At 41.4% G+C, this 25,016-nt stretch overlaps 2 protein-coding genes across 3 annotated transcripts; one reads left to right on the forward strand and one right to left on the reverse strand.

Annotated features, from left to right (window-relative positions):
- Positions 1 to 1,362: 1,362 nt before the first annotated feature.
- nudt15 (nudix (nucleoside diphosphate linked moiety X)-type motif 15) lies at positions 1,363 to 4,078 on the forward strand. Its single transcript, XM_030749679.1, has 3 exons — positions 1,363 to 1,792; positions 3,484 to 3,677; positions 3,784 to 4,078. The coding sequence occupies exons 1-3, from the start codon at positions 1,644 to 1,646 to the stop codon at positions 3,891 to 3,893; spliced, it is 453 nt and encodes a 150-aa protein (XP_030605539.1). The 5' UTR covers positions 1,363 to 1,643; the 3' UTR covers positions 3,894 to 4,078.
- Positions 4,079 to 4,096: 18 nt separating this feature from the next.
- On the reverse strand, positions 4,097 to 13,933 carry cpo (carboxypeptidase O). Of its 2 annotated transcripts, XM_030749656.1 has the most exons (10): positions 13,819 to 13,933; positions 13,216 to 13,288; positions 11,383 to 11,422; positions 10,169 to 10,270; positions 9,985 to 10,089; positions 9,600 to 9,716; positions 9,230 to 9,323; positions 6,992 to 7,194; positions 4,689 to 4,773; positions 4,097 to 4,573 (listed from the first exon to the last, which is right to left on the reverse strand). In XM_030749656.1, exons 2-10 carry the CDS (start codon positions 13,281 to 13,283, stop codon positions 4,308 to 4,310), a joined length of 1,080 nt encoding a protein of 359 aa, XP_030605516.1. In that variant the 5' UTR covers positions 13,284 to 13,288; positions 13,819 to 13,933; the 3' UTR covers positions 4,097 to 4,307. The 2 variants fall into 2 exon arrangements, with proteins under 2 accessions (XP_030605516.1, XP_030605526.1); XM_030749666.1 differs by lacking the exon at positions 13,819 to 13,933 and having other exon boundaries at positions 13,216 to 13,321.
- Positions 13,934 to 25,016: the final 11,083 nt, after the last annotated feature.

The following is a 25,016-nucleotide window of genomic DNA, read 5'->3' on the forward strand; positions in this document are numbered from 1 at the left end:
TATGGCAAAGATATTCAGACCCTTCACTGAAATCAGTATTTCTACATGTATTTAACATTATTCGATTTGTAACACTGAGCTATTAAAGTCTAAGCAGGTTTTTACTGTTATATAATATTAGTCTAATATTCAGTCTATTTCAGTTGAGCCACAAGATAAATGAGATGATTGTTGGCATGGAAGAAAAAAAAAATGAGTTCTTGCTCTGTGGTAAACATGAGAATAAATCATATATTAAATTAAGTTAAAGTGCTGACAATTTATATATAATAAATAAAACCTCTGCCATTGAAAGACAAACCAGAAATATGTGGACAGTATAAAAGTCTAATATATGTTTATTTATGTCTTTTATACTGCTTATGACACAGGTTGGAGAACATGAAGCAAACAAGCTAAACTAAAAGGTAATATTAACAGATAGTTTTGTTCAGCTAAACTTGAGAGGAGGCATTAAAATTACACACAACTGCTAAATCTTAATGAGACCTTTTCTGGCCATACAACAAGTTTAAGGATGAACTTTGAACTTTAATGTAGCCTTACTCAGCTAACCTTGGTGCTTAGTGTGTTCATATTCCTTTCCACAGAACCTTAGAAGAATTATAGAAATGTGCAGAGGTGGAAAAAAACTACAACAGCATTTCTAAAGACCTGAGTGTCCCTCGAAAAGCCAAACTGTCAAGAAAGAGTGGAAAAAATAAAACAACCAAAATTGATGCTATTCTCTTCAGGATTGGGCATCCTGTGAAGATCCCACCAAATGCACAGCATGCACTGCCTAACCAAATACTAAAAAAACAATGCACCGTTTCTCAAGTTTGAAAAATATTTCCACGACACTTCTGTGACTTTGTTTTGTGGACAGAAAACACAAAAGTGAGTTTTTAATATTTGTCTACTTGCTGGATAAACTGTTAAGTGGATGTCTAAAAGCTACAAGCTGCAATTACAGTGCTAACAAAAATCCGTTATGTTTGTTGCTCTCTCCGCAGGATGATTTAATCTGTGGTTCTACATATTCAGTTATTATCTTCCTGACTTTCTCTTTGCATTGGTTTTGTCTTCAAATAAATGAACTGTCTGTCAGTTGAAATCTTTTGAATTATTAAATACTGGTGAGCTGTAACCTTATCGTGAATAAAGTCCCATCTGAGCTTTTAACCACCACTGATGTTATTTGGCGACAGAAGTGAACACCAGCACACTTTTGTACCCGAGCTTCCTCAAGGTCTTCCATCAGTGTAACCACAACCAGTCACTAGATGGCAGTGCTGCACTCCTGCAGCAGTAACAGGCGCTACATACATACTTCCTGCTCTATTTAAAGCAACTAACGACTCTGACATGCTGAATCATCACGTCTTTTGTAGTCAAGTAATAAAAACAGGCTAAATAGACATAATAATATAAAGTAGTATATCTCACCTACTTATGACTTACATATTATTGTTGCGACCCAGACTGACCGAATTAAAATCAAAGATCCGCAACAAGAGAACGCCTTACTTTTTTTAAGCGAACACGGAAATACAGGGGGGGACGCTCTTGTATCATCCGAAGATCTTATCTACTGTGTAGCATAGCCGCGTTACATGACTTGAGCTAACTTCTTTCAGAGACATTTTTGGAGTTTCATTCAGATGGCAAATAAAGCCGTTAAACGTCCGGGAGTCGGGGTCGGGGTGCTGGTAACCGACTCGGCTCACCCAGGCTGTGTACTCTTGGGGAAGCGGAAGAGTGCAGTGGGCAGAGGGACATACCAGCTCCCAGGAGGTCATCTGGAGTTCGGGTAGGTATTCAGGGATTTCATTCATAAAGCTGACTCGGTTTTCTTCTTCTTCCTCTTTAATTTAAGGTGGTTGGCATGCCACAGTCAGGTGTATTTCCGTCCCCTACCTGGCTGGAATGTGGGGACGAGAGGTTCCCACACCAATCTTTATCCCATTATCCATGATATATGCTAAATCACCGTGGGTCTTCTGCTCGACCATCTCAGACTCACCTAAAAAATTTATGGTCCAAAGGTCTGATGTTTATATAATGATTGCTGTGAAATTTTAGCTTCATATATGACATAATTTTCAAGCTGTATTTTATTGAAAAATAGTCTGTCGACCCACTTCCACTTTTTTTTCTCACTTTGAAGTCTGAGGCAATGTTTGAACGCGAGTATCTCAAAAACTACTAAAGATAAAAGCCTGAAATTTCCACCGGCCTGTCTTACTGTAAAATTCACCAGGATCTGTAATTTGGGACGTTGAAAAAATGTCTGAGTATTTTAACTAACCAAGTTCGGCATTGTAAGCATGGGCATTGCCCTGGGCAGTCAGATAATTTAGGTTAAGTTGAAAATATACTGCTCTCTTTAGGTGTCACCACAGTGGATCATCTGCCTCCAGCCACCAACCCTCTGCATGTCCTCCTTCACTACTACACCACTTTTTCCTGTGCTAGCCTCTTCCTTTAAATGCTCTCCTGTACTTCCTTATTCCACCGCCAAGTCTCCTTGTCCTCATTTCTCTGTCCAGAGGATGCACCAACACCACAGCTGGACTTTCCCAGTTGATGTTGTCTAGCTACAGTGCTGTGAAAAAGTATTCACCCCCTTCCTGATTTCTTAGTTTAGTTTTCAGATCATCAAACTAATTCTAAAGCTCTGGGAATCATTGAGCTTGCTAATTTTTTAATTATTTTCATCCAATCATCCACTACTTCATCCACTTACCTGCTGTTTGGTCATTTCCACCTGCTCGTCTAACAGTTTTATTTGTGCTAATTAGCTTTCATACTTTTGTCCTGCTAAAATAAAAAAAAACTTAATCAATAATGTTAGCTCATAGCTCACTGTTAGCTATACTTATAGCAAAATAATTTACAACATTTTATTCATAATTTTAGCTCTGCTGTAATTTAACTCGTTATTATATTTAGCCAGCAGTTCCATTTGTGTATCCTGAAGCCTTGATTAGACTCTGTTGGGAACACAGAGAGTTGATACCATGGCTGAGTAGTCATTACTGTCATGAAGGGGGTATTAGCCATACATTTAGGGAGCTACTTCAAACATTTATTTATTTTTTGACCATTATGTATCTGTCTTAATCATTTGTGCATTTTTGCTGCCATTTTCTGCTGCTAACCCATCTGACTACCCTAATAACCTTCAGTGTACAGCAAGGATCCTCAAATCCGGGCCTCAAGGTCCGGTGTCCTGCAGGTTTTAGATGTGTCCCTGATCCAACACACCTGAATCAAATGGCTGAATTACCTCCTCAGTATGCAGTCAAGTTCTCCAGAGTCCTGCTAATGACTTCTATATTTGACTCAGGTGTGCTGAATCAGAGACACATCTAAAACCTGCAGGACACCGGCCCTCGAGACCTGGATTTGAGGATCCCTGGTGTACAGGATATATAAGACGTAGAGGAGCTATAAAGAGCTTAGATAGATGAAGCCTGTTAATGGTTTTGTTGTTCAAAGGGAGACTTGGGAGGAATGTGCTCACAGAGAGCTGCTGGAGGAAGCTGGGGTGCGTTTGGTGAACACCCACTTTGCATCGGTAGTTAACTCCATCATACTGGAGGAACAGTACCACTATGTCACCATATTTATGCAAGGAGAACTGGACAGGCAGTCAGGAGAACCAGAAAACCTGGAACCACAGAAAAACGAAGGTACGTGAAGTGGGACTGCTGTTTGTTAAATGGGGGGGGGGTTGTCTCCACTAAGCAGCCATTGAGCAGCTGATAACACAGACTGTGTGGCTGTCTTATTTTGCAGGCTGGACGTGGACACGCTGGGACGAGTTTCCTCCAGAGCAGCAGCTCTTCGTGCCACTGGCCTGCCTGAGGCAACAAGGCTTCCAGCCATTTAGGAACACAGACACTTGACCCTGAACCTTCCTGTTATACTGGGATACACGATCCTTCCACGAGGATCATACAGGCACACCTCTTTAAAGCTGCTGTTCCCTCAAATGTCACTTTTTATTTTTTTTAACAATACATACTGTGCTTTCTGAAATTGTCACAAACTGTTATTAAAATACAGTAGATGTATTTGTTTCTTTTTTTATTTAAGACACTCGGGTTGTTAGCTTTGATAAGCAAACAATGGAGGAAAAAAGTGCAGTTTTATCTGAAGTAAAGCTGTATGTCCTGATATTCTTGAGAATATTCCAATACAACTATTGGCAATTCATGAAACGTGACTCCTAATCGCTTTCTGATTCTAAACGGACTTTGAGGTGAAGAAGTATGAGTGCCATATACTGCAGGATGGCTGCAATCAAACAGCTCTCCACTTCACATCAGGGTGGCTCCAGTGACACCTGCTGCTAACAGTACGGTCCAAAGGGTCACGGCAGAGGTGGCTACAGCACCGCTAAAGGTCTTGTCGTGGGCGTAGGTGATGATGTGCAGAGCTCCACTGTAGGCCTCCTCGCAGGTAGGCTGAATCTGATCCTCAGGAAGCTCGAAGCCGTACGTCCCTTTATCTCTCAGCTCAAAAGTGTAGGTTAAGGGGATCCCCTGCATCCGAGCCCAGTCTCTGGATGAACCAGAGTTAGCGTCTGGAGAAAAAGTTTAGCAGTTATTCTTCTGAACCATGTTTAAAATCTTTCAAACCTAATATTTAAAGGATTTTGGCAATTTAACTATTAGTTAGCAATCGATATGAATACCCACATAGCACATCAGGAGAGGTTCCTACAGTGTAGTTCTTCCCGTGAACCTTCCAAATTGCTTCTGCTGCACCCAGTCCCACCATCATCTAAAGGAATCAGACATGAACATCACTGAAATATGGATCCAGAGAGCCTAGAGCTCTGACCTGTTATTCTCATGTAAAGCTCCATATTTTTATCCTTTGATTTCATGAGAGTAGCTGAATGTTCTTAAACACTTCTCTGCCCTAAACACACACACACACACACACACGGGAGTGGCACTGGGTGAGAGTGGGTGCCTCATTTCAGTAAAATGATCATCAAAGCTGGGAATTAAACCCATGACCTTCCCATCCCCAGTCAAACACTTAACTGGTTAACTTAACCTAAACCACCAGTACTGTGATCTGAGAGCATCTGGCTTCTTATTGGTGGATGTGCTCATTCCTTTTCTTGCCAAAACTAGCCTGGGGAGAAGAAAACCTCTGCTGACCTACCGCCCAAAAAAGAAACCGTAGGTCCCAGTCACAAACCTTTTACACTGTGAGCACAAGGAGAGCTTACTGACGTAGGGACGTGTGTGTGTGTGTGTGTGTGTGTTTTTTTTAATCTCTATATAACTACAATTGGCAGAGAGATAGAGAGGGGAAAAGTTAACATTGGAATCTATGGGAGATGGGGAGGGTACACCTGACACTCTGAGGCTCCTAGTTTAAATTCTGTAAATAGAAGAGTTTTGGAGAAGGCATTTTCTGAAAGAGCACAACCATAGCTCCAATTTGAAGTATAAATTGTGGAGGTACAACAACATTTGTCAGAGTAAAAAGAGCTGAAAGAGAAAAAAATTTGAATAGTAAAAGAGCTGAAATTCTTCGGTGGGTGATGATGTCACCACTCTAAAAGCTTCCAATACACACCAATACAAATTTCAGAAACTGTCTCAAAAGCTCATAAAACTTAAACTGTCACTGTTTGAAAACCGTAAACAATATCAACAAACCAAGTGAAATCTGAATAGCTCACGATCTTGGGACCCGTTTAAAGTTTGAATTTTTTCCCTCACTCAAAGTATGCTGAAGTAGTTACATCTCAAAGTAGGGTGGGTTTGAAGAGCATTTGAAGCATTTGCCATTCATTTCAAATGGTAAAATTCATGAAAAGTTAAATATTTTAAAAAGTATAAAAGTCACAAAAAAGAAAAGTAATAGCACGTCTCCAGAAAAAGCTGAACGTTTCCATACCAGAACCTTTTCTGTAGCACAAACAGTGTGGATGGAGGTAACGACTGAAAATCGTGGAGAAGAACAACAATAATGTGAATTGTGAATGCTTAACAGCATTTGCATCAACTAGGACTCAGTCATCTGAGTGTGATGTGCCAGCTAGCCAACCAAACTAGCCAGATATATTAAAATGGATATTATCTGACTTGAGTTGAAATAACATTGTGCATGAGACTTTAATGTCACCTGACATTACATTAGTTTATATTTTTACCTGCAAATATCCTATAGCAAAAATGTCCTACTATATTCATCTTAGTCACACCCACCCCCCCCAAAAATAGTCTGCATCAGGAGTTTTTTAAAAATTTAATTGAGCTACCAAGATACAAGACTGATTCGAAATGAAACATGTGAGAATGTATTATAAATTTTCATTTAACAGCAAAACCTTAAAATCTAAGATTAAAATAGTCTTTTTGTATTTGGCTGGAGGCCTGGGAGCCTGAGGGTCCTGTGCAATATTTTTGCTGTTCCTTGGACTGTGTTCCTCTAGCTAGCCAAATAAAAACTAGTGAAAAAATAGAAAAGATGAGGGGGGGGGGGGGGGGGGGGGTGTCAGTGGCCTCCACCTGAAAAATCATTAACCTCATTGTTGCCCCACTAGTTCACCTGCTGTTAATGTCATTAACACCAAAGGACTGGTGGAACTGAAGTGATCGATCAGGCAACATTTGGTATTTTGGCTCCAGATTTTTGTCCCGACACTTCCTCCTCTGCTCTGTTCTGTCTTGGCACGTGAGCATGACTGTGCTTAGATGCTGACTGTATTAATTACATCTGTTATACTGTGATATGTTTAATGCCCTATAAAGCATTACCCATTTCCCATTCAACTTTACTGTATCTGAAACCTTAACTTTAACAATAATTTCTCATTCTGCTGGCTATCCTCTGCATTAATGTAAACGCATGCAGGACTAATCATAATCAGGCATTAAAGATGCATATGTGCCATTTATTTTGAACAGATATGCATGCATGTTAATTTCTCAGAAAAGTGTAAAACATGCATATTTGTGTTTGTTGATATAAATACCAGCTCATCATAGTTGGGGGCGGTGTAGTTGGGGTGGCCATAGGGAACCAGGAGCAGCTGGCCGTAGGAGTGGATGGTGAAGAAGCACAAGAAGCTGTCCTTTCGGCTTCCCAGAAAGTCAACTACAGACCTGGCCTCAGGCTCAGACATGGGTTTGCTTCCAGGGTAGGTCTGTGAGCAGCAGTTAAATGATACCCCAACGGCTGTGAAGGCAGGCAAAGAAGGAGACTATGAATCACAAATAGTAGCATAATACAGGTTCACCTTTTTTACATAGCGGTAACTCCTCAGGCTGAAAAATAAGGCCAAAAACTCCAGTTCCTCTATAGCCACTTGGGGCTGGTTCACAAAGTGAGTCAAACCTCATAGACTCCTGTGTTAAAATGCCTACTTCAGAGCACTAAAAGGTATGTTTACAACCTGGCATAAAAAACACTGTTGGTCTCAATGGGTAGTTTTTAAAAACAACTCTACAGCAGGTCATTTATGTTTTTTATATATATTTTTTTTTAATAAACATGTAGCTAAAGGATGTCTCACCTCTGCTGATTCAAGTCACTGAACTGAATCTCTTGACTGTTGGTTGCTGTTGGAATAATAACTTGGCCTGGTGTGTGGGTGATGGGTGTGTGGGTGATGGGTGAATGAAGTTCTAGCATTTTATTAGCAGATATGTGCATTTATGCGTTACACCCGTACAGTGTTTGGATGCTAACATAGCTGCTAGCTTTAGCTGATAGCTTCATACTCTCCCCTCTCATCCAAACATAGCAACTTCTGGCCTCAGAAAACTAACATAGAAGTGGCCAAAGTGTTAACGCTGAGGCTTCAGATGTGGAGTCTAAAGTCTTCATGGGATATCATGGTGAAGCTGACCATCTTTTATATACAGTCTTTTTGTTTGTTTGTTTGTTTGTTTTACGGCATTCACATTTTGGCCTTTGCACTACAAAGCTACAACTTACAAACTTTTTTGTCTACTTGGGTCAATCAACAAACACTGAGTTTCTTTCCTATTCACAGACCAGATTCAAAGATGCACGGTTAGCGTTAATGGTTTCTTCATAGAGTGACAATGCAAAGCTACATTAACATTAGCATTTTGTGTCTTGGTTCTGGCAAATTGGGGAAGCTAAGTTCAGTATTATCTGTGCTTTCATCTTTACTTTTAGCCTCTCTTTTCCCACTGAAACCGTGAACCTCATTCACTGATACGGACAGAGATACAGTCATTGTTAAAAGAAAGCCAGAGTCTCTTTCGATTCTAAGGTTTTATAAGCATAATAAAAATAATCTGGTCCCTACTGGGTCTTCAAATTAGGAAAATACAACCTCAGATGAACAACAAAACATGACATATTACATTGTTTCATTATGTATTTTTACACGAGGTAATCCAAAATGCAGAAGCCCTTATTGCTTCCGTGGGAATTAAGAGGGTAAGTAGCAGCCAGGTGCCGCTAATCAAAGGCACTACATTAACTGATGATCAGAAAGTGTGAGCACCTCTATAAAAGCAGAAGTTTTGGCAGGCACAACAGCAACAGTCTATAACAGAGTGGCTGAAAAAGAAAAGGATCAAGGTGTCGATCAATGGTCCAGTCAAAGTCCAGACCTCAATCCTACTGAAATGCTGTGGCGGGACCTTAGAACTGACATTAATCAGATACTGGTTTTTTAAACCATGATTGTATGTCCTTACCCTATGCACAAACATGCAAAATAGCTGATTAATGAAATGTGTGCACTTTATCACCATGGATATATTTAGAGATGTGTGTTTAAGTTATCTCAGGCTGCCTGTCTTTCATTATTTATGTGTATGCCGGGTCTGATGCACTTCTGAATTCAGTTCAGTGTTTGAACCAGTTCATGTGAGAAGATATTGATGAATCTTGGACGTGTACCTGAAACGTTGATACATATGGCTTAAGCACAGTTTTGTGGATTGCTTGTGAATAAGGCCCATTAATGAAAGCAGTAAGTCAAGAGAGCAAAGCTGTCAGAGCAAAACCAAAGCAACGAGTTCAAAATGAGCTAAAAGGCTCCACATAAAGCTGAGAGTTTCAGGGTTGGTCATAATTTTCTGTGGATGCTTTATTTTCACACAAGAGCTGTAAAGAAATCCTTTGTTCATATAAAAAAAATACATTAACAGGAGCTTTAAAAAGAAAGTTTTGTTCATGTGCAATGGACTGCAACGATCAGATTTCAGTGGAGAACTGCTGCATCACTCACTTCCCCAGTTGGCATCAAAGTTGCGGTTGAGATCGGTGCCGTTACAGCCACAGTCCGAAGGCCCTGGTGACCTGTTCTTCCTCCACAGACGAGTCTGAGTGGAGCAAAATGTTCAGTCAGTCATAAATAAAATAGCAGCACAACATTTTTGTAGCTATTAAATGGTTCCCGTGATTGATGCCGTTTATTATTTATCTCATTGTGAAAAAAAGGGAAATGATTTTGTACATGGGAGCATGTTGAGCACCAGAAATCTAATTCTTCAGCGATTGAATTGTGGCTCATGTCCTGCTCATCTGTGCTTTGAGATTATAAGTGCGCAACCCTAGAAAAGTAATTGGATAAACATCTATCAAATATGAGCGCTGACTGTGTTGCTGGCCCACGAGTAGATGTAACCGTCTATGTTGAGCACTGGTGTGACGTAGAAGTCCATGTTCTTCACCATCGCTTCCATTTTGGCATCTGTTTTGTATGTCTGGAGAATCTGTTTTGGGAAGGCAAACAGAAAGATAAGAGGCGGGCTGACATTTTGGAGGATACGTAGATAATAAATCATGTTTATATACGAGACAGGATGTTTTCCACTCGCAACAGAAAAAAAATCAGGACAACTAATGGAATAATAAGATTTGTTGTAAACCTTTAAACATCCACCACATCCACCAGGTCACTGGCAATCAAACTAGGGGTAGGATTAAGTTCATCTCCACCCCTTTTTTTATTAGACTTTTTATTGACAGTAACTCTCTTACCTGTCTGACAAAGTACTGGCAGAAGGCTGGGGCGATCCATTCTCTGGCATGTATTCCACAATCCATCCAGATAGCTTTCTTTTCCTTCCCAGTATTCAGGCCAATCTGAAGCACAAATTCAAACGTCAGTATGCCTCAGTATCCGTTTAGTATGTGCCCGTTTGCGATCTGCAGCTTGGATTACCTTGAGCAGGCTAATATCCTTGTTTTCATAGGTCTTTCCATATTTCACGATAGTTACAACGTCAGGGTGATCCTTTACCAACTGTTCCATCCAGCTAGTGATCTGTGAAGTGGAGTATCAGGATATATATTATACTCTGTCCATTCACACACACACACACACACACACACACACACGCCAGCCCTCATTTCTTGATATTTTGCTTTGAAGAATCCAAATGTTTTTGTAATTTTTAAAGTTTTCCAGGCTTTCTTCCGGTCTTTCAAAGTTTGGCTATTGGCTGCTGTTTCACTCATTTTACTCATTTCTACAAGATTTTTCTCTCTTTTTTTTTTTTTTTTTTTTTGACTGGTAAGCCACTATGAATCATTCAAGCACAAAAAAGGTACCTAACTCAAGGGATAAACCAGTGTTTCGACATAACAACCAATTTTAAATTATTCGCATGGAGTGATGATTCCAAATTAGGTCTGAGGTCGATTTGGTTCAAATCGTCATTAATCTCCTGAGGAGGTCAGGAGAGAGGCGCGACAGGCGCGACAGTGTCTACAGCCATCTGTAGACACTGTCTACAGATGGCTGTGGATGAGGCTCCATCCACATCCATCATGTGGATGGAGCCTCATCCACATGATGAGGCTCCATCATGTGGAAAACATGATGGAGCCTCTGTTGTGGTTTAGGGGTTGCATTTTAACCAGTGGTGTTGGGGATCTTGCAAAAAAGGTATCGTCAGATTTTGATCCTCCATGCAGTACCATCTGGAAAGCATCTCACTGGCAGCATCTTCGTGTTTGATCCTGAACACACCGCCAACACAGTAAAAGCACACCTGGATATCAGCATTCATGGATTGGCCTCCCCAGATCCTGGAACTCAACATTACTGCAGCAGTGTGGGATCATGTTGACAGAGAATATAATAAAAGGCAGCCAAAATCCAAAGAAGCGCTTTGAATGTCCTAATCCTGAAGACTACTTAAAGAAATTACAGAAACGCTCAAGAGAATTCAGGCTATGTTGAAGAATAAAAGTGATGACACCAAATTATTTTTGCATGTTTCAACAAATCACTGCACCCATTTACCATTTTCCTAGCAAAATATAAAGGAATGAGGGGTAGCTGAAGATTTCTGTACAGTACTGCATGTATATTACACAATATGTTTGTATGTGTCTGTGATCTGGCAGAGTTATGTGTGTGAGCTATCTCACCTCCGACATGGGGTGGTATTTATAGTAGTCATACTCCACTCTGTTGCACACAAAATACATGAGAGACATGAGAAGCAGTGGAAGTGCATCGTACCTCCATAACAGCATACTCTACTTTCATTATAGTTAAAAGTTTTTCAAGCTATAATCCATTTGTAACTGTTTCAAAAGCATTAAAAGCTCATAAATTGTATATCAGGTACAAAATATTACCTCAAGTACTGCCAAAGGTGGACATTGACTATGAACATTTACTTAAGTATCTATACTTGTTTTCTGGGATGTTGTACATGATAAATGAGTCACATGGGCAACAAACAATGCAAAGTGGAATATTTCTCCTGTTTGGTTACTTAGCAACTCAGCTGGGTATAGAAGCAGCTTTGTGAAATGCCGGTGTCTTTAAGGGCTTCACAGCACTGTGGAAAACTGCGTAGGCAAATAGTTCAACGCTTTGGGAATAACGACATTCTGTGTACACAAGAGACAATGACAAAAAACAACACTGAATGTGATGATTAGCTCATTTCGGCCTCCAGAGTCAGAGAATTGAAAACACAGTTCTGTAGTGGAAATTCCCGCACTGGGTCAGGAGCACTTCCAAAAAACACTGTTGGTAAAGATAGTTATAAATGATAAACACTGCGACCTTCTCTGAGACCAAGCTTGTTCAAGATGGCCTGATGTGAAGTGAAAACTGGTCTGGTGACTCAAAATCAGAAGTCCTCATTAGTCCCTGGGGGTAACAAGGAGAGTCTATGGAGCTTTTTGTCAGGACCAGCTCAAAGCTAACATGCATGATGGTATAAGGGTGCATAAGTGCACATGGAATGGGCTACTTGTACATCAGGGAAGGTCCCAATAATACTGAACGATAGGGAAAAACAAACTACTTACACCTGAGCTAGACCGGAATTAACAGAGCACACAGCAGGTGAGGACCCAATGACGACAACAGAGAACTTGGACAATATATACACTCATGAAATAATCAGGTTGATAGAACATACCGGGGAGCACAGCTGAAACCAATCACTGAAGATGAGACAAGAGAAAACTGAAATACAACACATGGGAGACTGTAGGCATTTAGAATAAAGCAGGAAGTAACAAACAGAGAGACCAGGGCGAAGACTTACAAGCTTGACACAACAAAAGCAAAACAAAACAAAACCTGGAAACCAGACAACCAGGACAAAAACCGACACGGGAGCGCAGACGCGGAGAACGCAGGAAACCAGGAAATAGATACAAATAAACCATAACCAAGAACTCAGAAATCTGGGCGCCTGGGTGGCTTAGTGGTGAAGCCGGCGACCACATACACACGCCGCGTTGCGGTGTGGGCGGCACGGGTTCACATCCCGGCCCGGCGCTGATTTGCCCGCGTGTCTTCCCCTGTATCTTTCCCCCATTTCCTGTCTCTCTCCACTGTCACAAAAAGCCGCTGTGGCCAAAAATGAGAAAAAAAAAGAACTCAGAAATCTAACTAAGAAGGCCTGAGAATCAAACACAGAGAACAACAGGGAATATTACAAAGGTACAGAACTAACCCTAAACCCTCAATAAACTAAAGAATAACATAAAACAATAAGAAGCAAAAGTGCAGTCACTGAAAGGATCATGACAGCAGCCTTATATCTTCACTGTAACACTTAAAACCAAGCTCAGCAAACACTAAAGAGAGTAGTAGGAAGGAAGAAAGTAAAAAAACTGAAAGGTCTTTCCAACCTATACCCACCTCACAGGGATTTGTATGCTGAGAAACTGAAAAGCACAGTGACTGATACTATGAAGAAGAGCCATCAGGTCTATTTAATGAAGAAAACTCACCTCTCTACTGTTGCTGCTCCCACTGCTGAGAGCAGCACCATGAAGCTCAGGCCCACAGAGTTGAGCATTGTCCCTTTGTGAGAGTAAAAAGTTCTCGTGAGCCACTGTCTGCTTCACTTATTCACCAGCAAAACTAACAGCCTGGATTACTTCATATTAATCTTTTAAAATGGAAAATAAAATAGATATGTAATCTATTTATATTATCACCTGCCTGTTGTCACAGCCATAAAATGTAGTTAACTGCTGTGTAAGCTTCTTTCCTGTCTGGCTCTGTCACTATCTCTCTCAGTATCAGTGTTTCGTGCATATATTTTCGACAAGAACAAACATGTTTTTTGTGTAAAATATGATGGAATCCCCTTCACCCTCCTGCAGAAGTAATAATGAGATGTAGATAGAAACTACAGTTAGTTTTATTTGTTATGGAGACACATATCAAAGGCATATACAGATGGTAAAAACATCTGTGTTCTAAAGTTTTAAAAAGGTGGAGACAGTAATGACATTACAGGCTAATAAAAAAGAGCAAAGGTCCTTTCAGAAATGTCACAATAAATCTCCAGAAAACACAACTGTACATAAACAGGAAATAACTGTTACCAGGGACTTCTTTCCAATCACAAACAGGGCTGGGCAGAAGTCAGTCTGTTAAGAACACGCCTGTTCACGAGTCTGTGAAAGTCCTGCCTTTCCACTGCGCCCGATACAGTTCCAGTATCGCCTGATGGATCAGCAGCTGACTGATGTTTCCCCCCTTCCTGGGTCTAAGTCCCTGATGATGCAACAGTTTTTAGGTTTGCTGTTTATGAGTTACTCATTCAGTCTTCTACCTTTTCCCCCAGTTACTCAGTATGCTGTCGTCTCCCTTGTTCAGGAACATGAATCAATTCGATTCAATTTTATTTATATAGTGTCAAATCACAACAAACAGTCACCTCAAGGTGGGTAATATTGTGAGATAAAATGATTACAGAGAAAACCCAACAGTCAAAACGACCCCCTATGAGCAGCACTTGGCAACAGTGGGAAGGAAAAACTCCCTTTTAAGAGGAAGAAACCTCAGACAGAACCAGGCTCAGGGAGGGGCAGTCATCTGTTGGGGCTGAGGGGAGAGAGACAGGACAAAAGACATGCTGTGGAAGAGAGCCAGAGATTAATAATAACTAATGATTAAATGCAGAGTGGGGTATAAACAGAGTGAAAAGAGGTGAATGAAAAGAAACACTCAGTGCATCATAGGAACCCCCCAGCAGCCTTAGGCCTATTGTGGCATAATTAAGGGAGGGTTCAGAGTCACCTGATTGAGCCCTAATCTTAAACATAGAGAGGGTGTCTGTCTCCCAAAATTCTCTTCCTGCTCTTGTCGGAGACGGTCGCACTATCTCTCTCTCCCTGCCCTCCCCATCTCTCCGCTTGCTGCTTGCTGTGAGAGCGTCTCTTACACACTGTCCGAATAAGAATAAGATTGAGAGCAATATGGATCTGGCAAACTGGGCCTTCACCATCATTGATCGAATTTTTTCCACTATGAGGTCGGGGAAAGGGGAGCCTGCGTGTCCGAGTGGAACAGACCCGGTTGGATACGTCATCGATTCTTGGAGCTCGTGGAGACCTGTTTGCTTCTCTGCCCTTGAGGTCGAAGACGTGGAAGACGCCTATACTGTATATTCGGCCTTTTGGTAGCGGTATCTTTTCTGTTTGGGCTCGGAGGATACCTGATTTACCGGGAAATTAAGAAAATCTGGGCGGCAGTTCGACATCTGCAGAGGCTGCCGACCCAGGTGGACGGCCTGTCCAGAGCCGTACAGACTCAGACTCAAAGCCTGGTGGACCTGAGCCGTAAATTTAACGTGCTCGCAGGCGAGAGGGGTTAGATCTGGAGATAAGGTTCGGTTCTGCACAGTGAGGACGGTAACTAATGAATTTGGAATATTGGATTACTGAATGGTTCCCAGTGAGACTGAAGGCTGTTGAAAAAAAACAAGCAGCCTGTTCCAAAACAACATCTGCATTATCAGGATTCGGCTCCCCTGCTGGCCTTGGCTGGCAACCATATCTCTCCAGGACTATGTGTGACGGTTGCTCTTCCCCCCACTCCGCTTTGTGATTTGTGAAGCTGGATCTGGTGTACCACGGCCGCTGATGAATTTCCATCACTATCAGCGAACTGTTTTGGCTAGGAGCTGGCATCTGGCTCCACAATGCCCCCACCCTCTCGTCTCCGTCTGCATCCCCTCCTGACCTGACCTCACCTACCGCTGCTATCATGGCTTTAAATGTGCAAATATGCTTTGCTAAGGTGGTTTTTTTGGACCCTGATATGGTGCTCATTTCGAGCACTGTACCAGATGACTTTTTTTTTAACCTAACTACCCCATGATGTGTGTTGTTTTCTTTTTCGGGGAACTGTAAAGGTAGCGCTGCAAGTCGGCTGCATAACCTCAGGACACCTGTCCCCCCGTGTTGTGTCTGTGTTTGTTGTATTCTTGGATGGGTGCTCTGTTAATTGCAATTTCCAATGTGTGAACCTGTTCACCCACATGGCAATAAAACCTTCATTCATTCATTCATTCATTCATTCAAATTTAAACTGCAAACCTGAAAGCTGAAGGCTCTGCCTCCCATTCTACTCTTAAGTATCCTAGGAACCACAAGTAAGCCAGCAGTCTGAGAGCAAAGGGCTCTATTGGGGCGATACAGTACTATAAGGTCTTTGAGATAAGATGGGGCCTGATTATTCAAGACCTTGTAGGCGAGGAGAAGGATTTTAAATTCTATTCTAGATTTAACAGGGAGCCAATGAAGAGAAGCCAATATGGGAGAAATCTGCTCTCTCTTTCTAGTCCCTGTCAGTACTCTAGCTGCAGCATTTTGGATCAGCTGAAGGCTTTTCAGGGAGCTTTTAGGACAGCCTTATAATAATGAATTACAATAGTCCAGCCTAGAAGTAATAAATGCATGAATTAGCTTTTCAGCATCAGTCTGAGAAAGGATGTTTCTAATTTTAGAAATATTGTGCAAATGCAAAAAAGTGGTCCTACATATTTGTTTAATATGTGTATTGAAGGACATATCCTGGTCAAAAATGACTCCAAGATTTCTCACAGTGTTACTGCAGGCCAAAGTAATGCCATCCAGAGTAAGTATCTGGTTAGACACCATGTTTCTAAGATTTGTGGGGCCGAGAACAAGAACTTCAGTTTCATCTGAGTTTAGAAGCAGGAAATTAGAGGTCATCCAGGCCTTAATGTCTTTAAGACATTCCTGCAGTTTAACTAATTGATGTGTGTCATCTGGCTTCATTGATAGGTAAAGCTGAGTATCATCTGCATAACAATGAAAATTGATGCAATGCTTTCTAATAATACTGCCTAAGGGAAGCATGTATAATGTAAATACAATTGGTCCTAGCACAGAACCCTGTGGAACTCCATGATTAACCTTAGGCCCCGTTTACACGACACTAGGGCTGCAACGATTCATCGATTAACTCGATTAAATCGATTCTAAAAAATTATCGACACAAATTTACTGTGTCGATGCTTCGTTTAAACTCTGCAGCGCTCAGCTGTCTCGGTGTAAGCGGCGCTCCTCACTAGCATTAGTGCTCCGTCGTCTTTTTGTGGGTTTATTGGTGGCTGGCAAACCAACATAGAACTGCATTACCGCCACCTACTGGACTGGAGTGTGAATCACACACACACACCGATTCTAAAAAGCTCTCTGTCGCTGCGATGGATTTCCTTTAACACAGAGTGGATCATCGCTAGAGTTGCCACCTGTCTCGTAAAATACAGAACCCCGTATGTTACGGGACTCTGCGGAATACGGCTCCGTAACATGCGGGGTTCCGTACTTTACCGGACGGGTGGCAACTATCGCTGACATGCATTTCCACGCCTCCACTGCTCTCTGTGTGTCTGTGTGTGTTGTGCTCGCTGACAATTTCAGCTGTTATTTTTGTCTTTACTTCAGCTGTAGCTAGCACAACTGGTTTGCTAGCGAGCGCGGGCCATTAGCACTAGCGATGGTTCGGTACCGGAAGGCCCGCCCCCCAGGACCGGGAGGCTCCGTCAAAAATTTTTTTTTTAATCCCTTATTAGTGACTAAATATAGACCTGCAGTAGAAACGTATTTTTGAGAATGCTTGTGAATACAAAGCATTACAACATTACTCACACATGCACCATGGCTCCCGCAGCCACTAGTTTTTCAAAACACTCATAGCAGGCAGCGGTTTTAACTGCGCAAGCGCAAAGAGACGGCGAGCTCAAGTAGTGAAAAAGGAAACGTTTTTCCAGCGTCCAAAACAGCAGCTTTTTCTTTTAGTAACCACCATTAAAATCTTTACTGGGAAACAGCTGGAGGTCCTTCATCAAGCACCTGATCAGCAAGTGTTAAGGTGAAGAAAAGAGAACTTTGTAGCTGCTCCATCCACCGCTGTTTGTTCACACGGCGAAAAACTGCAGTACGGAAGTTAAAATATGCAGATAAACTGTTAATAAAAAAAGTATTTCTTATCCGATTACTCGATTTATCGATGGAATAATCGATAGAATACTCGATTACTAAAATAATCGTTTTATGCAGCGCTACACGACACCGTTTCAAAATGAAAATGGCGTCGTTTTGATGCGTTTCGGCCATGCGTTTACATGACAACGGAGTGAAAACGATGTGTTTCGGAAACGGGGTCCAGAGTGGAGCATTTCAGAAACGCACCGGCTTGTGTTCTCGTGTAAACGCTAGAAACCGAGGTGATTTGAAAACGGGTGACTCGCACATGCGCACTATGGTTGTCACGGCCACAGTTTTCCGCACATGCGCAAATTAATGAACAGTACTCGCGGATTCTCGAGTGCTCAGTCCACACAAAACCTCTCACATAGGCCGTTTTGTAAGTAATGAACAGTTTGCTGCGCTTCCTACTGTGTCACTCCACGCATGTGCGTCTTGCGTAAACAAGCTTTGCAAAGAGAAAACCAACGCCAACTTGTGGCCTGGCATGGGAACTACATCGTTTTCATCGTTTCACGTGTCATTGTGTAAACACGGATCGTTTCTGAAATGCTATCGTGTAAACGGTAGGCTGAAACGCATCAAAACGACACCGTTTCCAGTGGAAACGGCATCGTGTAAACGGGGCCTTAGTGTGTGAAGAAGACTCCCCATTTACATGAACAAATTTGAGTCTATTAGATAAATATGATTCAAACCACTGCAGTGCAATACCTTTAATATCTATAGTATGCTCTAATCTCTGTAATAAAACAGTATCAAAAGCTGCACTGAGGTCCAACAGGACAAGAACAGAGATGAGTCCACTTTCAGAGACTGTAAGAAGATCATTTGTAACCTTCACTAATGCTGTTTCTGTACTGTGATGAATTCTGAAACCTGACTGAAACTCTTCAAATAAACCGTTCCTCTGCAGATGATCAGTTAGCTGTTTTACAACTACTCTTTCAAGAACCTTTGAGAGAAAAGGAAGGTTGGAGATTGGCCTATAATTAGCTAAGACAGCTGGGTCAAGTGATGGCTTTTTAAGTAGCGGTTTAATTACAGAAGGCCTGTGGTACATAGCCAATTAATAAAGACAGATTGATTATTTTTAAGATAGAAGCATCAATAATTGGAAAGACTTCTTTGAACAGTCTAGTAGGAATGGGATCTAATAAACATGTTGCTGGTTTGGAGGAAGTAACTATTGAAGTAAACTCTGAAAGATCAACTGGAGCGAAAGAGTCTAAAGAAATACCAGCAGTGCTGAAAGCAGCCAAACATGAAGAATAATCTTTGAGATGGTTATGAATAATTTTTTTTCTAATGTCTAAAATTTTATTTGTAAAGAAATCCATGAAGTCACTACTAGTTAACGTGAAAGGAATACTCGGCTCTACAGAGCTCAAGACCTTGTATGCAGTCAGCTGGTGTCTTCCATGTTCCTGTGTCAGAACTAGTCAACACAAGACTCTTTTCAGCACGTTCATGCATAACACTGGCTGTTAGAACCAGAGATCCTCAAATCCAGGCCTCGAGGTCTGGTGTCCAGCAGGTTTTAGATGTGTCCCTGATCCAACACACCTGATTCAAATGGCTGAATGACCTCCTCAGTATGCAGTCAGGTTCTCCAGAGTCCTGCTAATGACTTCTATATTTGACTCAGGTGTGTTGAAGCAGAGACACATCTAAAACCTGCAGGACACCGGACCTCGAGGCCTGGATTTGAGGATCCCTGCTTTAAGCAGTCAATATTCAAAAACATACCTTTAAACTCCATTTGATCCCATTTTTAAAATGGTTTCACTACAAGCACCATCATCAGTCAGAAATATTAAGATATCCTCGTCTTTGTGTTTAATGCTCTCAGAGTTATAGACATGTGTCGAGTTTCACAGTTTCCTGTCAGACTGATCACAAAATCATGTTAAAGACATTCCTTGGATAACAAACTAATAACTGCTTCCAAACATGTAAACTTTCTTTGCATTCTGATAGACTGAATCAATTTCAGGGAATTAAACGGAGGATCAAACAACTGCTTCAGGATCAGCAGGAATGGAGGAGCCAAGAGAGATACTTGGGGTATGCTGAGGAAACGCTGTAAGCAGCAAGGTTAGAAGTTCACTGAGTACAGCGCAAACCCCACCGTCTACGTTAGCTCTTGTTTTGAAAGAGATCTGAGCAGAGTTTCTGCATTTCTGATATTACAACAGGTCCAAAAATCAACTTAAACTTTACCCTTTATTTATATATTCTGTATTTTTCAGTATTTTTAGGCAATTTAAATTTTTTTAAAATGGAAAATGTCATCAGGCACAAATTATTGCTGTTAAAGTATTGATTATTTTTAAATAAGCTCACACTGACAAACCCCAGCAGTGATGGTGATAAAATAAAACAAAAAACAGGCTCTATTATTTTCAAATGCAGCAGATTTCAGTTACAATATCCCAGAGGCATAAACAACATTTTGCTCATATCTGGTATGAACCTGGTCAACATCTGCAGAGCTCAGGTGGAGCACAAAACATTTATTGGCTTCATCCAATGATGCTTTTCACTTTTAAAGTAATGCCATTATTGTGTCCCTGCAGTGCAGTATAACCTGAAGAGTCCTCAATGTAGTCTTTGCATCCTGGTTGTGATTTAATTTCAGAGCTGGATTCTTGCAATGTTTCTATGCTGCAGCTCACAAAGAACATCAGGGACATACTTTGTATTTTGTTTTGATGCTCCTTTAAACCGATTACAAAAATGAACTACTCCACCTCTGATGCAGCTGCTTCTCTCTGCCTGTAGCCGCGAGCGCTGTCCTGTCCTGAATCTGATTGTTTACACGTCATGAGTAATAGCCTATCAACACTGATGGCCACTGTGCCGCACAGGGGTGTAGAGGAGGGGATTTGCAGACTGGAACGGCTCTGGTTAGTGAGCGCAGCTGTGCTTTAATGTTAAGGTAGCAGGTATTACCAGAGTTGCAATAAACCTTAAAATATTAAGATCTAATTCTTGGATGGCATGCATGGCCTGCTAACCAGTTACAATAAAAATGGCAGAATAATGCACTTCCTTGCATTGTACAATTTATTAATGTAACATAAAGGCATGTCAGTGTAGTTTTGAGATGTTAATTAAACAAGGCCACAGTTGTGTATGGATACTGGCTCACACCTGCTGTTTAAACCTTCTGCTTATGAGGGACAGCCAATCAGAAAAAAGCTGTTTGAAGAGAGGCGGGGGGTCAGGGAGATGCCCTAAAACAGCTGGTCTCAGGCAAAGGATGAACTGAAGGGTTGCACCAAGGCCCGGGTCTAAGAAAATGTGCTTTTCAAGCTTGACACCAAAGGGTGACTGTGGCTCAGGTGGTAGAGTGGGCTGTCTGCCAGTTGGAAGGTCGGTGGATCGATCCCCCGGCTTCTCCTGTCCATGTGGTGAAGTATCCTTGGGCAGGATGTTGAAAACCAAGTTCTCCCTGATGCATCTCTTGGAGTGTGTGTTAGATAAATGTGCTTGGGTAGAGATAAAAGCTGTGTGTGAATGGGACCTGCAGAAAGTGCTTTGAGTGCTCTATAAGTACCAGTCCATTTACCATTTTTCAAATATCACTCTCCTTCATACTAATAATTGGTATCAGTATCGACCCTGACAAAACCATCTCTGTCACATCTGAAGTCGACATTTACAGGTGCCAGAAATTGTCTTAAGTGGAACACATGGTGACTTTAATCAGAATCTAAACAGGAGTAGCTCATCCCAGTATTGGTGGAAACCAGTATGGAAAATCATGGATAACTGGGTAACTGGCACCCCTAGCTAACTATCATCTATTTTTAGACAAGCTTTTACCAGTGATGCTGAAGTCTGGAGACACATGTGCACCAAGAATGTTCACTGAACCTAGAGAAAATAGCACCAAATGTTTCAACTTTAAACCACTGAATTCAAATCCAAAACTGCAGGATTTCCAGTGGATATGACAGCATTTTACAAACCACAGTGTCAGGGATAAAGTAGCTCATCCAGCTCATGATCCATCAGGTTATTATAATGCATATTATGACCTGATGATCAACAGAAACCATGACCATAAAAACATGAAAATATGTGACTGCGTCAGCATTGACAGTGTATAGTGAAGAGAGAGATAGGGGAAGACACACAGTAAAGAACCATGGATTTGGGCGTAAACCTGGGCACACACGGTCACCCCTGCAGCAGTGTGCTGCCTGTGATGCTCATTAAATAATGGCAATAAGCGTTTCAATGACAGAAAACACATTAAGAATAAAAATAACACCACAATGCAAATATTAATAATAAAATATTCTGATAATCATGAAATAATGATTATATTTCCAAATTAAGGTCTGTTTTTCACATGAAACACTTGAAGGAGCTGCAGATTCTGGCCAGCAGAGGTCACTATGACGCTTAGTGTGGAGCACATTTCTTATGACAAGCTTACATGTAATGAAGCAGAAGTGCTTTCAAACGATAACACCTGTGCGCCCAGCAAAGGATGAAGCGATCACCATCGGAAGTTCAAAAGTGAGCAGACTCTCAAACAGGATCCCCCCGAGTGTTTGCATCTTTATATTGTCATGAAGAGCCAAAGTTGCATAGTCTTGGCAAGTCTTCACCAACTATGTGTTCTTTTTTTTTTTTTTTAAATCCAATTTTAAGCCCGTGGAGATTAATTAGAGCAGGAATGCCGTCTTTTTCTTTATTCTGAGCTCTCTGTCTGTCTCACTCTGTCTGCTGTGCGGTTTTACACTGACAGCAAAATGCTTGCATGTTAACTACACCACAGCAACCCAAGCCTTTGTTCCCGCGCCTTTGCTGACAAGTGCATCGTGTCTATTTGTGCGCTGCTCATCATAAGATAGAGAGACAAGACCTGTCTGTGCTCTGGCCTGTGTGCTCAAACTCTGTGTGTGTGTGTGTGTGTGTGTGTGTGTGTGTCCCAGATAGAGAATCAAAGCACACATCACGCTCTCTTTCTTCATTATGATAGATGAAAGGACTACTTTTGGATGAGTGAGGCAGGCAGTCCAGTCGCACTCAGACAGAAGCTTACAACATTTCAAAACCGCTCCGTGTGTGCAAACACACAATACTTTAAGTCCAGTGATAGCATCTTAAAGTTTGGCTCGTGGGACATGCACATCTGAGGAAAGAGATTAATCTTGAGGATTATGGCTGAATTAAGTATCGTGCTTAAAACACTTGGGGTATTTGGGGCTCGTTGTGGGGAGAACACTCAGCCAAAGTTTGCACTTTCTGTCAAATATTTTATGGTCACTCCAGCAGTTTATTTCAGCCTCAGACTCTTTGCTTTATGTGGGGCGATTAAGTTGGAGCGTGCATGTGGCGAAGAAAAGCTCTGCCAACATCTGGCAGCCTGCAAAAGCTGAGAGGACAGGAGAGTTTTTGGTGCCCATTCCTGAGGGGGCCTTAGGGTTCTTATGGGTCAGATAGTTTTAGGAAATCAAGTGCCTGCAAGGATGTGTTTGTCTTTAATTCTGGGAAACACTCGGGTCTTCGTTATTTTAGGAATGTGGCCCCCCATTAGTGTTTTTTCCTGTTAGGGAAGATAGATATTACTTTAAGAGAAAAACAAATAAGTTTATCTCTCAGAAAAACAGAACGGTTTTATTTGCTCAGCTTAGCAAAGACTGAAAAGCAAAAGCAAACAGCCAGTAAGACTCTATTCCTGTCAGTTATCTGCAGTTATTATCTGCATCTGCAGTTATTCCAGGGTGGCTAACGGCTCTGTTTTGTCCCGTCCTTCTTTGCACATACATGGAAAGCCGTGATAGAGATAGTAACGACTGTGAAGGTGAGTTGTGAAGTTTCTGCAGCAAAAGTACATTTTACAGCACTTCTTTATGGTTGCTAGATTTGCCAACGTGCAAATGGGTATTAGCTACTTTCTGTCTAGCTAAGCAGATCAGCAGAATACCCCTGGGTGAAAAAGGAAGTGCAGAAAAGAACATGTCAAACATTGATAACGTTTGAATACACACACCTGAGGCAACATACACCTGTACACCTATTAAACAGGTGTTCTGTTATATGAGGAAGATTTACTTGTCAGCTGCATGTCTGTCCACACTGGAGGAGATAATAACAATTATAATGTGATTAGTGATTATATTATTAGGCATACTTGATGTGGGACAATTATAACAAATCCTAATGTAATTAAATCAGAGGAAAGCATCTGAAACCATTTAAGGACTCTGGAACTTTAAGAGATTCTAGTTTGAGCTGGTGAAGCTTTGGCAGCCAAGACACCGTCTCAGAACTGTGAATGTGAGAAGCAGAGTGTGGATAATATATTTCACATCATCTATGACAGGGTTTCCTAACTGATCACATGCCAGGCACCCAGACAGAGATAATCAGTAGATGGCAACTCCTTATTTTGGCATTTTGATTTGGTTTTAGGTATTTAAAGAGATATGTCTGATACACGCTCCTCCTTGGTAACGCTATCCTTGGGTGGAATTTAAAAAGCTGAAAGAATTAATGTTTATATGTCACAGTATGCTGCAAAGACTGGAACCAAGGCTGCTCCAGTCATTTGACATCATTACTCAGACTGCATTGCGAGGATTTTATTTTTTTATTTTGTAAAAACTAGGGGTTTTTTTTTAGATTTAAATTGCTGATGTTAATGATAATGTTAATATAACAAGCTATACATACAGGGTTCCTTTTAATATATCATAGTATATATGATATTACAGCCACAGTTCCAAAAAAAGACTTGTTACAAAGCCATGCTGCTGTAATAGCGGCAGCATGGCTTTATCATTGAAAAAGAAAAAGAGGCCATTTGGATGGAGTATACGTTGCTGTAAAACCTGCATATACCTTTCACCATTGATGGAGCCTTTGCAGATGTGCAAGCTGCCAACTATATGGGCACTGATGCACCCCCATACCATCAGAGATGCAGACTTTTGAACTGAGCATTGACAACACGCCGGATGGTGCGTCTCCTCTTTAATCTGCAGAACGGGGTGTCCATGTTTTCCAAAAAGAATTGCAAATTTTGATTCGTCTGACCGCAGAACAGTTTTGCACTTTGCCTCAGTCCATACTAAATGAGCTTTGGCCCAGAGAAGATGGCAGCATTTCTGGATCATGTTCACATATGGGCTTCTCCTTTGCAGGATACGACTTTAACCAGCATTTGCGGATGCCGCGGCGAACTGTGTTCACGGGCAGTGATTTCTGGAAGTGTTTCTGAGCTCATGCAGTGATTTCTATGACACAATCATGCCTGT

Source organism: Archocentrus centrarchus, chromosome 2 (genome assembly GCF_007364275.1).
Source record: "Archocentrus centrarchus isolate MPI-CPG fArcCen1 chromosome 2, fArcCen1, whole genome shotgun sequence".
In the NCBI taxonomy this organism is placed as follows: Eukaryota; Metazoa; Chordata; class Actinopteri; order Cichliformes; family Cichlidae; genus Archocentrus; species Archocentrus centrarchus.

What these genes read in the sequence shown, in the direction of transcription:
- cpo (XM_030749656.1), bottom strand. Translation starts at nt 13,283, where the DNA reads ATGCTCAACTCTGTGGGCCTGAGCTTCATGGTGCTGCTCTCAGCAGTG. An exon ending in GCCAGTACTTTGTCAGACAG is followed by an intron (nt 9,717 to 9,984) that starts GTAAGAGAGTTA and finishes TTCCCAAAACAG; the next exon opens with ATTCTCCAGACATACAAAAC. An exon ending in AACCTCTCCTGATGTGCTAT is followed by an intron (nt 4,574 to 4,688) that starts GTGGGTATTCAT and finishes CTTTTTCTCCAG; the next exon opens with ACGCTAACTCTGGTTCATCC.
- nudt15 (XM_030749679.1), top strand. Translation starts at nt 1,644, where the DNA reads ATGGCAAATAAAGCCGTTAAACGTCCGGGAGTCGGGGTCGGGGTGCTG. An exon ending in GGAGGTCATCTGGAGTTCGG is followed by an intron (nt 1,793 to 3,483) that starts GTAGGTATTCAG and finishes TGTTGTTCAAAG; the next exon opens with GGAGACTTGGGAGGAATGTG. An exon ending in GGAACCACAGAAAAACGAAG is followed by an intron (nt 3,678 to 3,783) that starts GTACGTGAAGTG and finishes CTTATTTTGCAG; the next exon opens with GCTGGACGTGGACACGCTGG.